This window comes from Ostrinia nubilalis, chromosome 5 (assembly GCF_963855985.1).
Source record: "Ostrinia nubilalis chromosome 5, ilOstNubi1.1, whole genome shotgun sequence".
NCBI classification, from domain to species: Eukaryota; Metazoa; Arthropoda; class Insecta; order Lepidoptera; family Crambidae; genus Ostrinia; species Ostrinia nubilalis.
The window spans coordinates 2,305,744-2,321,029 of record NC_087092.1 but is presented as its reverse complement, the minus strand read 5'-3'; the positions used below and the strand labels follow the sequence as shown (position 1 = coordinate 2,321,029).

The 15,286-nt window shown below is 35.2% G+C and overlaps 1 protein-coding gene and 2 non-coding genes across 3 annotated transcripts in view; 2 read left to right on the top strand and 1 right to left on the bottom strand.

Annotated features, from left to right (window-relative positions):
- The window catches only part of LOC135072114 (uncharacterized), a 521,318-nt gene extending 507,604 nt beyond the window's left edge, over positions 1-13,714 (bottom strand). Inside the window, exon 1 of the mRNA XM_063966067.1 lies at positions 13,249-13,714. Within this exon, the coding sequence (XP_063822137.1) occupies positions 13,249-13,286 (38 nt within the window). The 5' untranslated portion in view covers positions 13,287-13,714. The remainder of the gene's footprint in view (positions 1-13,248) is intronic.
- Positions 799-870, top strand: Trnae-cuc (transfer RNA glutamic acid (anticodon CUC)). Its single transcript has one exon. It is a non-coding gene; the product is annotated as a tRNA-Glu (tRNA).
- A 485-nt stretch (positions 13,715-14,199) lies between the features above and the next one.
- Positions 14,200-14,270, top strand: Trnag-gcc (transfer RNA glycine (anticodon GCC)). Its single transcript has one exon. It is a non-coding gene; the product is annotated as a tRNA-Gly (tRNA).
- The last annotated feature ends 1,016 nt before the right edge of the window (positions 14,271-15,286 follow it).

Below are 15,286 nucleotides of genomic sequence, written 5' to 3'. Positions count from 1 at the left end.
CACTCACACTTAAAAAAAATCAACAAAAATCAAAATTATCTTTATTTGTTTGGACTAATTAAATTAGTACTTAAAAATTGACAAATGCTCTTAAGGAGCCTATACATGTCTCATTCTTTTTTTGCCCTACCAGCGCTTCGAGAAAAATTTGGCAAGTGCTGATTATTTATTTCACAAAATGCGTGTCCCCGCGATCTAGTTCCTCCCATCGGTTAATTTTAATGCGCTGTGTCACTCCGGTTAAATTTAACCGGCAGTTCTGTTGCCCACTGACCTCAATTTCCCGTTACATTTTTACTTTCAGGATAGACTCGTGTAATATTTTAAATAACGGTAACATAAAAATAAGTATACGACTTGTTTTGATACATAAATAATATGTAACTTGTTTTACTTTACTTATAATCTTTATACGAAGTTTGTATGTGTGAGAAACAGTCAATAATTATAATTTTTAAGTTTTGTTTTGAAAAAGCTTGACCTTCCAAGAATTCGTAATCGAGGCAATATTGCTTGAAAATTCAAGGTAAATGTCTAAGCAGATGGACAAGTAATCAAAATACAGAACTAAGTAAGTAAAAAACTTGAATGTATCGAAAGCGAGGGTAATTTTATTACATTTCAGTATTTTTTTCCTTCTTACACAATATTGTTTCATCCGAAAAACCACTTACTTTTGAAATTGAAAAGGGAGCGTGGCAAAAAAATACGCTTGTAAAATATTATCATCTTTCAGTCAAGAAAATACACAAAACTTTATCTGCTACAAAAAGCATAATTTCGCCTCACCATGCAACATCCGATATGGTCTAGTGGCTAGGATACCTGGCTCTCACCCAGGAGGCTCGGGTTCGATTCCCGGTATCGGAAAAATTCATTTTATTATTCCATACTTTTTCATTTTTTTTATTTTACGTATTTTTTTTATTATTTAAAATTTATTGATCTATCAAAACACTTACAAGGATGCCCATAAAGCTTACATGTTTAGAATGAAATAAAGTAGTCGGAATCAAATGAAGTCGGAATCCTGATAAATAATGTTCCGGTTTTTTATCATCAAAGATTTTATTTATTACAATAATAAATTGGAATAGCAATAGCCAAGCCACGCAAGTAAAACTCCCCCAACAGTAAACGCGAAGCGGTCGGGTAAAGCACCCAACAACTGTCACAGTCCAGTCGGCAGCACGCTCCGCCGCGCTGCACCGTTTACCCTCCTCGGGGTGACCAACCCTAGCGTGTCTGGACTACTTTTTGTTAAACAAAAGATCCGTTTTAGTACATGCATCGGCATGAGAATTTTTTCCTTTTACGGTTAAAGAAAGTATAATTGATATTGTTTCTACTGTTAATTTAACAATTAATACATTTTTGAAATAATGTAAAAGGTTTTTCCGAACTGTTTATTACTGAAAGTGAAAAGATGAAAAAAGGCAATCTTAGCTAACCATTTAAAAGTCATAGTGTTGGAATTATGATTCCTATTGAAAGCTTAAAAAGAAGGATACTAATGAATGATTACATCTCGTACTTGTTGTAACTTTGTGTTGTGGTGACCTTCGTAAAAACAAACACAAAATTTGCTTTAAAAGTCAAGAGGCACTGGACAGTGTCAATATTTGACACTCGTCAGGAACCGAACTAGAAGCTGCTAGGGTTGTTAACTATTTAAACAGTTTGTGTAACTCTGCCTCTCTGTAAGGACACTGTGTCGCTCTACTAAATATAGTTACCACCACAATTATCTTCCACAGCTGCTGTCGATCAGTAAAGTAACAAAACTGGATTCCGCAAACTATGTAACATGCAAAATATTCGAAGGCAAATTCCAATACGTTTTCACAGCCCTATTAAAAGGCAGTAAACTTTAAAAATCCTTGAAATCGCAGGTGGCAATAACAAACAAAATATTGTAAACAACTGTATAACCAAACAGAGTTGTTGTATCACGTTGCTGTTCAAAACTGTGAATTCGACGCAAGTATCATTATTTTAGAAGTCCACACACAAATGAGGACATATTTTAAAACAAACTACCTAACGACAGGTGTAATGGGCCCGCATTTTGTATTATAACAGTATAAATGACCATTCACAAACGGCTTCGGAATACATTTTCGTTTCATGAACACGTTCGGCGCTCAAATGTATGTACATAAATTTACTTTGCACGGAAACACTTAAAAGCGCATGAAAAACGTTGGAAAAACCATTGAAGTAGAAAACGTGACGAGTACTGTACTATTACCTAATTTTTTATTTGCGTATCTTTTTACCTAGCTTCTTAAAAATTTGAAAGTGGCTATTGACATTGAAATAAAAATACTTTGGTGACGACGGTGATTGTGCGACATTCGCACTCGCTAGAAAGTTTGCAACGATTTATGTATATGTAAAATTTAACTAACGCGCGATAAATATCAATGTTCGGTGAATTAAATTAGGTAATAAATAATTGCTTGTAACAATCATGATCAAGTATTTTCTTTTTTGCGTAACACTTCCTTCTTTTGATGTAATGCAGAAAATAAAATCGTAAAAGTCTCTACTGCGTAATTCCATCGCTGCTTTGGAAGAATACTGTTGTAACTCAAAATGAGTGTTTATAATACTACTATTGTCCAGGTCTTTTTTATTACACTCTCGCATTCCTTCCCTATCATCAAGCAAGCCCTTTGATAATAAACAGGTGCATTTTTTCAATAATTGATTAATTATCGCGTTCATTTCCCTTTCAATAGAATGTGTGAATCAGCCCTTGACGCCTCTTATAAAGAAGTAAGGAACCGAGTGATCGACCTGTAGTTATAAAAAACATTTTTGCTTTTAAACCAACGGATTAAAGTCTACAATCGCTAGTGGTTTACAACTCGCTATCTGATACGGACATTTTTGCCTTATCGGTCGGACCATACTTTGACGTAAATGCATCCTCTGTTCATACTGATGAGTGCAAATAAACAATGCTATTTATATCTATGAGCATAAAGTTGAAAATCGCAAAATAATTTGAAAGACAAGATCGCACATTTCCTAACACGTTGATTTATTTGTTTATGCCAGTTTGCTGTCAATAAAAATACGGTCTAATGGTTCTTAGTGGGGTAATTAAACAGGCTATTAAATTACTCTGTGGTGATTTAATAAGGCAGGTAAATATGACGGATCATCAAGGTAAACACTGTGGTACCTTGTGTAGATTAAAACACAAGCGATTTTGCAACAAAAAATTGTTTCTAGTGACGTCTTTTCTCTAGCTACATAACCCCTGCCCCTACTATCTTTCATTACACCTCCTAATTCTAAGGATATTTCGGGATATTATGGTTTTTAAATCACTACAATCAGGCGACAGGCCAAGAATCCCCAAGGCTCTCCATAAGGCTGTTTTTTTTTCACCAAGACATTATCAGCTCTCTTTAAGACGTTGTGGCCGACTCATTGTGCATTTAAGATGCAAAAATATGTAAATTATTATTACCTTTATTTTCTAATTTAATTTCCAATCACGTAATCTTAATGTTATGCATAAATGCACATTGCAAAGGCTATTCACCTGATGCTCGATAGATTAGATAACTTCTAGATTATAATATCAAAGGGAGAGCAGTGATGCGTTTATCCCTCAAGGATCTGACTATTAAACTATTAAAGGACTACCATTGGTAGGCTCTAGAATTAAAAATTAAAATTAAAATTAAAAATTGTTTATTGACAAAAAGTTTTATACAATATTTGTGCGGAGGCTTCCCAGTAAGTAAGGAATCTCTACTTTATATTTTTTACCTCAAATTATGTTTAGTATTATTTGCTGCCAGTAACAACTTTTTATTTGTTTCGTTTGACTTGACAAATCCCTCAGCAAGGCAAAGTAACTAGGCTGCATATTTTATGACTTTAGCCTACGGCGGCGGTCTCGCTTCAAAACGATTTGAAAAAGGAACCCCGAGCCAAGAAAGAAACAGGCACATAGCTAAATACTTAGGTACAAAGTTTGAAATTCTGTTGAAGCTCAAGAAAAATATTAAAGCCCGAGTTAGGTATCAGTAATATTGAGATTGCACCAATCTCTGAGTTGAAATCGAATCAAATTTCGTTTGTCTTGACAGAAATACGAGTCTCGTGTCGGTATTATGAATTGACACTCAACTAATAAATCTAGCACCAAGAACAAATTCTAGGCTGTTTCAAAATATTGAAATGCCACCTCTCATGCGTAAATCTAAGCTTGTGTTGAATCAAAGAGCTCGTTTTGTAAGTCTTTAACATTCTTGCAAAAATAATATTTGATTTGATTGCCAAATTTAACAAGTATCACACTACAAAAGTCAACAAGAAGACTGCAAGATCTGTTGCCAATCGGTTTTTTCAACAGGACCCGTGATTTACTGGTAGCCGGTTTTTTATCGGTTTTTTCTAAAGTTCCGGATCAACAGACACACAATGAGGTAACTAATCAATTCGATAACCGATGGATTAAAATAAAACGTGACGTAATAGTGAGAGACAAATCTAAAAGGGAGATTCACACGGGACGGGTTTTTGATCGTGTTATGCAAGGTAATGATCTTGATCAGATCATCGGATTAATGTCGTTTTTGTTTAAGTTACCACGATGTCAGATACTATGGCTTGATGATGACACAGTATCAGTTGTTCCAACCCACATGATAGAAGAGGAAATGGGTCAAATGATATGCTTTGTCAGGATAAATAATTTTAAAACGCATAGCAAGAGTAATTACATACAACTCTTTAACTTAATGTTTTCTAAAAAATTTAACATGACGTCGATCATCTCTTCGATGAGTTTTTGTGGTTAAGTAAGTCTACTTAAGTAGAAAACGCGAAGTACCTACACCCGACTCTATCATACGAACTCTATCGATGTCGAATTCAGTGGCTTGCCGCAGATCTTACACATCTGGGATGACGATTTGTGAACATTCTTCCTGTGACGGTAGTATGACTTCTTATCTGAAAAGGTAATTTTACAATTTGCTTGCTGCGCGCGTGATGCAACGAGTTTCCTGAAAGGTTAATAGCACTCTGGTTATCACAATAGAGAACAGTTGGAATACCTTTGTGACTCGGCCAGTATCAAATGGTACAGGAATCTCAGGATCTGACGAAGAATAATGAAAAAACACTTAAACTGTAGTAATGCGTACTCAAGACATAATCATCATCATAATCATGAGACATTCTCACCTGTCATTGAAATTCAACATGCCTCATTCAATCAATGAATTCATTTTTAAACTTAGTTTTAGAGTATGAACCTTACGTTGACACAAAACATACTTTTAAGATGTTCTATCCGATCGTGTAAATTGTCCTAAGACCTTGAAAACCAAGTTATTTACGCAACGAAGCAACGAAGTCCAAAGGATTACCTATCTATGTAACACATAACTCTACTATGTATTGCCGTGTTTTACGAGTTGATATATCTCACAGATTGATGACCCAATCATCTTTTAATTAAATCATAGATCCTTGGCCTGGATAATGGAATTGTGTAATAGGTTATATTCGTTTTGTTGTATTCTTCCGTAAAAGTTATTTCTCAGACTAATCACTTATTTCACGATCATGTTTTTTTACGGGAACTGTCAAAATTGTGAATTTTTGTGATTGCATATTTGAAAAACATTTCGTCGTCGTTTCAGCCAAATGACGTCCACTGCTGGACAATAGCTTCCCCCAAATTTTTCAACAATAAAAAACGTTTCGTATTATCATTTTCTATGAATTAGGTAGGTATTTTGATAAATGCTCCGGTGCATATGATTTTTGCAATGAACCAAAGTGCATTGGCCATAATGGCCACCTAGCAAACAGTGGGTTATTTATTTTTATGAAAAACCATTACCATTAATAAGAACCACCTAGCAATATACACACCATACCATACCATCATTAACGATAATAATCTATCTTTTACTTGTCTTATTCATAAGCAATCTATCATCCTACCCCAATCAAGTAATCTAGCAATAAATATCTAAAAATAAAGCAAAACTGGACTATTCAAACTTCTATGCAGGATAATTTGAAGCAACTCCCCGCGGCCGGGAGAAGGGTTACTTACCCTATTTATTAAATTGTTAGACAACAATTTTGTGTGGGCACATGCTTATTACCGCCGATGTATGGCGCGCAATCTTGTTCAAACAGAAACAAGTGAAGCAAAGGATTTTGACCGACTTCAACACTGAGGGTTATGTTTTGAGCCGATTTTTTAGAACTGTTAGGTTTTGGATAAGCCCTGACATAATAAAGGGTACTGTAATCGTTATTTTATCCACAAATAATATTTAAAAATCCTTGCCAGGGGAACCCAAAAATAATAAAAACTATGAGGGTGACCACCTCAGATCATAGAAAGAGAATAGATATGAAGTCGCGCGTAACTACAACGAGAACCAGTGTCCCCACATTTCCCCCACCACAGCTCCCACACACACATTCAACTGTGTAAAAACAAAGCGACTGAGAGTCTACGACAACATGTGCAACCGGCTTAAAAGTGCTGTGATTGGCCAGAAGGCGTGCCTTATGGCCAATCAATGGCCGCGTGACGTGACGCACACTTTGAAAAAAGCAATTAGAGAGAAGAAAGATAAAATGGAGTCGATAAGATATCGATACTTTAAATCCTGGGGGCAAGGCTCGAAATTGGTTTAAAAAATGCTTGTATGAAAACTTTTTTATTATTATACGTTATTATTATGTTCTTTAACGATTTTTGCATAAAGGAGTCAGTTCCATTTTGTATGGACGAAAAACTCAGAATCAATTATTGGGACTAAATGAAGTTACCTTATATTAATTTACCCCAACCAAAGCTCAATGTCGTTATCGATGGAGTATAGAAGTTATAGACTGACAAAGTTTGTATGAAAAGTCATGGGTTAAGTAGGTACTTGCGATTTTTACCAGTATTTACAATATTGGTAATATATTATTATTTACTTTAATAATAATAACAGGATCACTGTAATTATTATTAACTACTATCGCGCATTAACTTTTTAATTATGGCGAAATTCGTACCGCCTATGTTTATCAAAAATAATGCCTATATTAGGCTTTCAACTAGCTCTTTTAGTAATTACATAGTTGACAGTTACTAATCCCTTCTACTATTGTTATTGTTTTTGTAAAAACTTAAAAATCGCAAGCAACTCATGATTTTTTCATTCAAAATTAGAAAATAGAAAATAATAATTTACTTCTATTTATCGATAATAGGAAACCGTATTAGAACACGAGCCCTGCACTATGTTACGACCGGCACATGCGGCCGTACTGTGTATTTTCACGCGTCAGTGGATATCGGAAGAAATAAAATACATTGCGCAGTAGTTACGCATGACATAAAGTGGTTGCTAACTAAATCGTCAATGTACAACGTGTTTGAATTTTTATCACCACTAATTTCGATATCGCAGTAAATGTCTGAATTCGTTCGTAAAAATGTTTAGTTTTTTTATTTATAAGCAAAATACCAATGGATTTGCAATACTTACATGTGGTAAATGACTTCATTGTTCCTGTAGTTCTTCGTTTCACTTATGTTATTGCACGTTACGACGCATTATCCAACAATATCGGAGAACATTTCCTCAGTACGACTGAATCGCGACTAACCTGGCGTCGCGGGCGATGTTCGTTTCTGGGCATATCGCGGAGACACGCGCCACGCCCCCGTTTCACATCTATTCCCTTCTATGATCTGAGGTGACCACACAGCGTGAAGCGCGGAGACTGAGCAGTACAAATAGAAGGCCAATTTCCAATTAAAATCACTACAGGTGGTCCGCCAGAGGGCAGCACTGTGGAGTAGATTGGAAGGGTCTAGGGATGGCGCACGCGCATAAAGCCTATTATAAGTATGGTACAATATTTAAATATTTTATACTATATTAATGAAGTCCATATAAAAAAGTAAAAACTGCTTACTAGCACTTACTAGTGCAGCCCATCAGGCTTACACATGTATGCCGCTAAATTATAGCAAATTTATACTTACATAGGTATGGTTCACAGTGCTTAGTTATTATTATTGTCTGTACGTTTTAACATTTTTATTATTTTAATATAGCTTGAACTTAAAAAATGTTTCGACTCTTTACCTCTAAGTTACAAACATAAATATTAAAACATGATTTTTATGATAAAAACAACAACAATTGATTTTGTTATTAATGCTTTTATTTATTAAACGTGAGATAATAAAATGAAATTAATTTATTATTTTTTACGTCCTTGTAGACATAACCCAGCCAAGATATCAGTCGTCAAGGTGAACAATGACGAGATAGCGTCAATTTGTAAACAAATCGTAAAATATACTTTTTGGAATATATTTACTAGCAGATTTTTCTTATGGGTTCCTTTTGTGGCTGCCTTGACCTGACCTAATATGTAGATGACTAGATTCCTATTATAATTGATTTATTGACACACCTACGACTTTAAACAATAAAGTCTTATAGAGTATCAGTATAAAGCTCGCCAAATGCGAGTCAAATTCGCTCTCAACGAGTTCAGTACCTTCCGTCCCTTTCCTCTCAATTATTTCCTTCCTCTTATCTTATCAACCCTTTTGAAGGCATTAATGATGTAATCAAGAAAATTTCGGATGCTTTAAATCGGAACAGTCAATGCCGAAGATTGAAGAAGACCTTTGTGTCGTTTAATGCAGATAAAGTTTAAAAAAAAAATATCGCGCTACTGAAAACACTCTTACTCACATACAATCGTTTTGAACAAAAATATTCAAAACGATAAGAAATAGAAAAATATTGATACTTCAAAAATATGTAAATGCCACATGTAGGTTAACCCTTACATAACACGTTATTATCCTCACTAATTAACCCTCAGTAAACTCGAACTTCAAACCGGCAACCCTATCCTTTGTAATCGAGTCGCGATCGCCCCGGGCCGTGTCGGGTCGGTCCCTAAAACAAGCTTAATGACCTTGTCAAATTAAAAATATTCACGCGCACTGCGTGTAATGATTGTAATGATATTTTTAAAGTGTCATTTTTTACCAGGTTATATAATAATATAATAGAGTCGGAAATGAGCGGAGTTACGCGATTTTGATTCAAATTGGTTTTAATTATAAATGTCCCTTCTAAGTCCTATGGAGTTTTAAGAACTGCGTCTAATAATTGTATTTTTAATACTGATCAGAGCAGGTATTCGACTGCGATCACAGTTAAAAAGTGAGACGCAGTCTAGGATTTATACACATTTTGAAAGTGTCATTTTTTACCAATTTTTTTGTAGAGCCGAAAACTAGCGTCTTTACCCAGTTTTGATTCAAATTGGTTTTAATTCCGTCCCTTCTAAGTCCAAAAGAGTTTAAATGGTTGTCAATTAGTGATGTAAGAATAACGTAACATCAAAGCGTGCATTCTAAAGTGGTTTTATTTCTTTATTGTGTTTACAGAGATTATTTTACACAGCTTAGCCGTCATCGCTTCGTGACGGCTCAACGTAGGTTAACTATAAGGTTACGGAATTGAAATTGGTTTTGTTTCAAAATAAAAACTACAGGACGGACGTTTAGTTTTTGTGTTTAAGGAAGTAGTATCGAGCGTATATTTAATGTTTATTTATTAAATTCCTAATAACATACTTATTAGGAATACACCCAATAACTTTAAATATCATTATCATAAGTAAAAGATTAATAACAGTTGTGCACATCTATTCTAGAAATCGGCTGCAGAGCCAAAACTAAGTTACTTATTCGGTAGATCTCTTCTGTCTTCTAGAGAAAATTCCATTGCTTCGATTACTTTAATACAAATCATAGAAAATAGCAGTCGCTGTAAGAATACAATATGACACTTCAGAAGAATTGCTACAATTTTTTCCGTTTGAAAAATGTGTCTATTTTAGTAATCAATCTACTTGCCTCTACATTGTTGACCGTTTTTTCCTTTATCAATTAAACGTAAATGTTTCCGTGATGTTAAGTACAAAATGTTTATGTCATTAAGCCCATTAAGTTGTCGTTTACGCAATGAATTCATTAATCATTAAGGTACTCTTCCTGACATCTGACGTTAACGCAATTTTTCCCTTTTTATTTAACAAAAAATAATCTTATTTATTACTTACTAATAAACAAAATTATATTTTCTATAAATTATATGAACCGGACAGGAAGGAAATCATTAGGGGAGGCATTATGGTCAGCAGTGGACGTCCTGTGGCTGAAATGATGATATTTTTCTACTATTAAGTCTACCTAATATTAGTCCTATAACCTAATATTAGTCTTACACCAACAGTTTTAAAACGGCTTGTTTGAAAAACCATCTAAATTGATCAGGATTTCGGATAATATTTCCCACTAAACTAACGGGAAGAGAGTTGTTTATTCTGATAGAGCACTTGCTCTAACACACGGCATTATCACGTCAACGTTAAGATAAGATAGCATGGCGCTAGCTATAGGCCTTTATTTATGTTATCTAATTTTATTTTTGACAATCTTATATTATTATTGCCACCAATTAGTTGAGATAGCAGCACGTTATTATAGCCAGTTCCTCCGTGGTTGACGATTCCGGGTGAAGCTCGCTTCCACCTTCGGCCCTGATCGTCACTTACCATCAGGCGAGGTACAGGCCAAGAACTTCCTCGTTGTGGATAAAAAAAATTACCAAGCTTAATCTTTATAATCAAAATCCTTGAGATTAAACTGTCGTTTAATTCACAACGATTAATTACTAAAAATAAGAAGAGCACGAAGCTAAGAAGCGAGTTTCTCTTTAGCCAGTGCAAAGCGGATAATAAATGACAAACAAAGCTGGTATAAATAACCATTATGAAGAAAAAGAAGAAAACTGATATGAATGGGAAATTAAGACAAGAATGTTTACGAATGAATACTTGGCTTACGTTTTAAAATGAATAAACACCATCAAGATGTCTGTTAGATCGGTCCCAAGAAACCTAACCCAAATGTACCGTTTGTTCATGTAACTTATATTATAAGGTTGAATTTGAAAAGACAGAACCACGGTAATTTAATAACGATGACCCACATTCGTTAACAAGTTTAAATAAGCCACGAACAGAAGAAGTCATGAAAGCGTGACTGCGTTTACATGCTCTTAGTGTAAATAAATCCGATGCTAAAACCGTTTTGATGTTTACATGCGTAGGTTACAAAATATAGCTTTACGATGGTACTCTGTGGTTTACTGCTATATCACTAAGATACCACTAGACGCTATAAACTTTCTCCCAACCACAAACGTGGTGTCACATCTTTAAGTTATTTTTCAAACTGTCATAACAAATCTTGTTGGATCTTCTTGTAAAAAAGACCTTATCGTAAAACTGTGTAATAATGGTTTTGTCACTTATGTAGTTGTTCCTCAATCAAATCAAATTTCTTTATTGAAAGTCAATAATACAATACAATTTAATAAAATTAGAAACTTTGTAAACTAGAGAAATGTAATCAATAATTTGAAATCGAGAACTTAACATACTACCTTGTGGGACACCTTAAACTTTACTGCATTATACCTGTTACTTCAAAGGAGCGAATATAAGATATCATTCAGTCAACCCTTGATACCATTGTGCGTATCTTTCTATAGGGTCAGAGATCTTTTAAAAGATTTACAAAAAGGTCTTACACCGATCACAATGCACCGTATACCGCCTTCTTAATGTTCACGTGTGACTAATCGCAATTTTTTATTGGAGATTCATAATAAATTATATTTTTTGATCCCTTTTTGCTTTTTGTTCAGCGTTAGAGCCTTTAGACTTGTACCATCATTAATTAGCAACAGAATAATGAATGTGGAAAGTTTTTTGTTGATTTTTAATTAAATGGGTAACATGTTATGTTTATAATCATTAAATCGTGTGAAATGATTGTTTTAAGGAAGTCCCTAATTACTTGTATTGACGTTACTTCCAACATTTTTAGGTGTAAAAATCAAATCAAAATGATTTCGCTCGAAACTTTGTTAGCAAACAAATTACATTGTGGTTCAGCTCAGTAAGAAGTGCATCAGCATTAAAGAGATAACTGCCCTATTCATTTTTAATGTATTCTAGATAAGGATTTAAAGTTTACTGTCCTATAGATTGCATGAGTAATTTCATACAAAGTATGAGAGTATCTTTCCGTGATGCAGCCGTTAAATTTAACTGCTCATTTGGTTCAATAGCGAAGGTACACAGCAGTATGCAACCTGACTCCCAATCTAAGATACTAACGCCCGTATTCACAAACAATGCTTGCTTAAGTGACGCAGCAAATCGAACGCTTTGTGATTGGTTCGTATGTGACCCTATGCGTCCACGCGCACTGTGAGACCTCATAGTAATGTTTGTGAATACGGGCGTGATATTAAAAAGCAAAAGTTTGTTTGTCTGAATTGAACACGCTAATCTCAGGAACTACTGGTTCGATTTGAAGAATTCTTTTTGTGTTGGATAGCCCATTTATCAAGGAAAGCCTTAGGCTATGTAACATCACCATACAGCCAATAGGAGCGGATCCGTAAAGAAAAACGTTGCAAAAACGGGAAATAATTTTCACGCGTTATACAGCGAAGGTACACCACAGTATGCAACTTGACTCCCAATTTGTATGCTATGACTTGCATAAGCTTTTTGCAAGTGAACTTGATACTTGCATTAGCCGACTCAGTGCAAGCAAAAAATTAACGAGTTGCATAGTTATGTTGTTGGTAATTGGAGTAGTTTCTTATGTCGAGATTTGCTGAGCTCCTTGTTTGGATTTTGTGCAGCATTGTAATTTGAGCTAGGCAATAAAGTTAATTTCAAGCTACTGATTTTAATTTAAGTATAAGTATTACCTAACTTACAGAAGGTAATTTAACAGACGATGTCTGCCATCGACGCGTCTGAAAAACTTTGATGTTCACCCTCAGTTATTTCAGGATTTAGGTTTTGTCAAAAAAAAAAACATTTTGATGTGACGTCTTGAAAGTCTTGAAACCCGAGTGATGTAAAATCAAAGAATGAAACGTGGAGATGAATGAAATTTTAACGTTCGTGTTTGTTGACAAATATCCAAGTAACTGTGCCAAATGCCAGCGTTTTGCAACGAGAGTGACATAAGAAAAATGTATTTCGCTGTAACTATGCACGGGGCAGCATTAATTTGACGTATTGCTGCAAAGCGTCAAAGAATCTAGCGTTTAAAAACGTTTATTACTATACCTTTTTGGCTTCCACCGCTTCATCAGGACGCCGAACATCTTATCAATAGTAACTAAACACTTAACACTAAATATCTAAATGCAGTTTCGTCACAAGCGATAAATCACAACACTTCAACACTAACACTGTTAATTGAACTCATAAAACCATTGACTTCCGTATCCACTGATGTGTAATCACAAGAACAATTGCACCGATAAGATCCCTCTTAGCCTAAATCGATTGACCTAGACACAGTGACAGCGAAAACTGGTCTATATTCCGAGAGGCATCCTTACAATCGATTTTGATAACTTTCATACAGCTGAGTTAGTTGCGTAACATCCGACAGTCGCATCCCCAGCGTTCCAAATTCGAATTCAAAATCGGAGATTTCGAATTTCGAATCGTGCACTCGTGAAGCGTCGTTTCATTTATAAATAAACAATTGACTGGCGCGACGCGCTACGGCCGTGCGTTCCACAGCGCGCGGATCCGCGACTGTGAGTCAGTGACTCAGTGTTGTGGATTCGAGTCGCGATCGCGGTCGGATCGTGGGACTGGCCGGCGACCGGTCGCGCGGGTCATGCGTCAAGTGCGGTCGATCAGCTGCTGAGTTGACGCCATCTTTCTTTTGCATTTTGGCGCCATCTGACGGTGACCTTTATTTACCAATCATTATCAATGTTGTTCAACTTTATCACATACCTAATATCTCTGTCAAGGAATGTGATTAAGAAACATGATCAGTGACAACGAACTCTCTGTTAGCATAATCTAAATTCTAAAAAACACTTGTTTCAATAAGCAGTGTTGAAATGTTTCCTTTTGTACTATTGTTCGAAATAAAAATGTCATCATTCCTATTCCTATAGAAATATTTTGGAGTGTTTACCTTTCTTTCAGCAGTTGTGTAAATGTTAAAAGAACTGCTAGCTGTATTACTACAGTAATTTCACACTTAGTCAACAAGCATCGGTGGTTCAGTGGTAGAATGCTCGCCTGCCACGCGGGCGGCCCGGGTTCGATTCCCGGCCGATGCAGATATTTTTGTGTATCATGATATTTTATACGTTCTAAAGTCATAAGTCTTTTGTATTTTTTCGTACTTTGACAAAAAGAGCTCAATCAGATTCAATTCTGCAAAACTTTCTCAAATTATTAGTTCTATCGTAACTCATACTAATATGAATAATCCTTATAAAATCGCAAATTGATCAACTGATTAAATCAATTCAAATCAAATCGCGTAACATCTCATTACGATTGAAATTAGCGGCGTGATCAAACGTAATCTACAGATAATAAATACGCTAGACTATGGAATTGGATTGTAGTAAATCTAATTAGAAATCATTAACTTATTTCGATCAACTTTTAAATTAGTAGCTATCAATCATATAGTTTTAACTTGCTGTAAGCAGTACCAGGCCTGTTCATCTCCGCGAGTTTACATCGAAAACAAAACACGCACGATGGCCCACCTACAGGATACTATTCGACAAGGCCTCACATACGAGCGAACATTGACTCACGCACGCGTATTCTTGTGTATGATGGAAGAAAATAAAGAAAATGGTGTACTAAATACTGTGCAGTTTTTAACTGCCTAAATAATAATAAAAACACAGAATGTACTTTTTTAAGTTGTCTCAAGACACTGAGAGGTAAATAAGTAGTTAAAATTATTCATGCTAAATCATGTATTTCCTCCGCCATTTTCCGCAGTTTGGCACCTCACGTCACATCATTTTACCGAAGTCAGCCCTATAGCTTCGGCGCAGTGCCGATCACTGACGTTTGTCAACAAAATGGTGCTTGACTCTTGAGACAGGCTAAATTACACCATATTGTTAATGACATTGAGAATACATTTTTTTAAATACCTTCGCGAAGTAAAACTTCTGTACGTAGTACTTATTATTATTCTGTGGCAGTACCTAATTAATCGACAGATTTTACGGTTATAATTAAGATTTTTATTGAATAAAACCAAATTACGTCTAGGTACCCACTTTTACAAGGATTAATACCGCATAAGTACGAGTACCTACTTTAC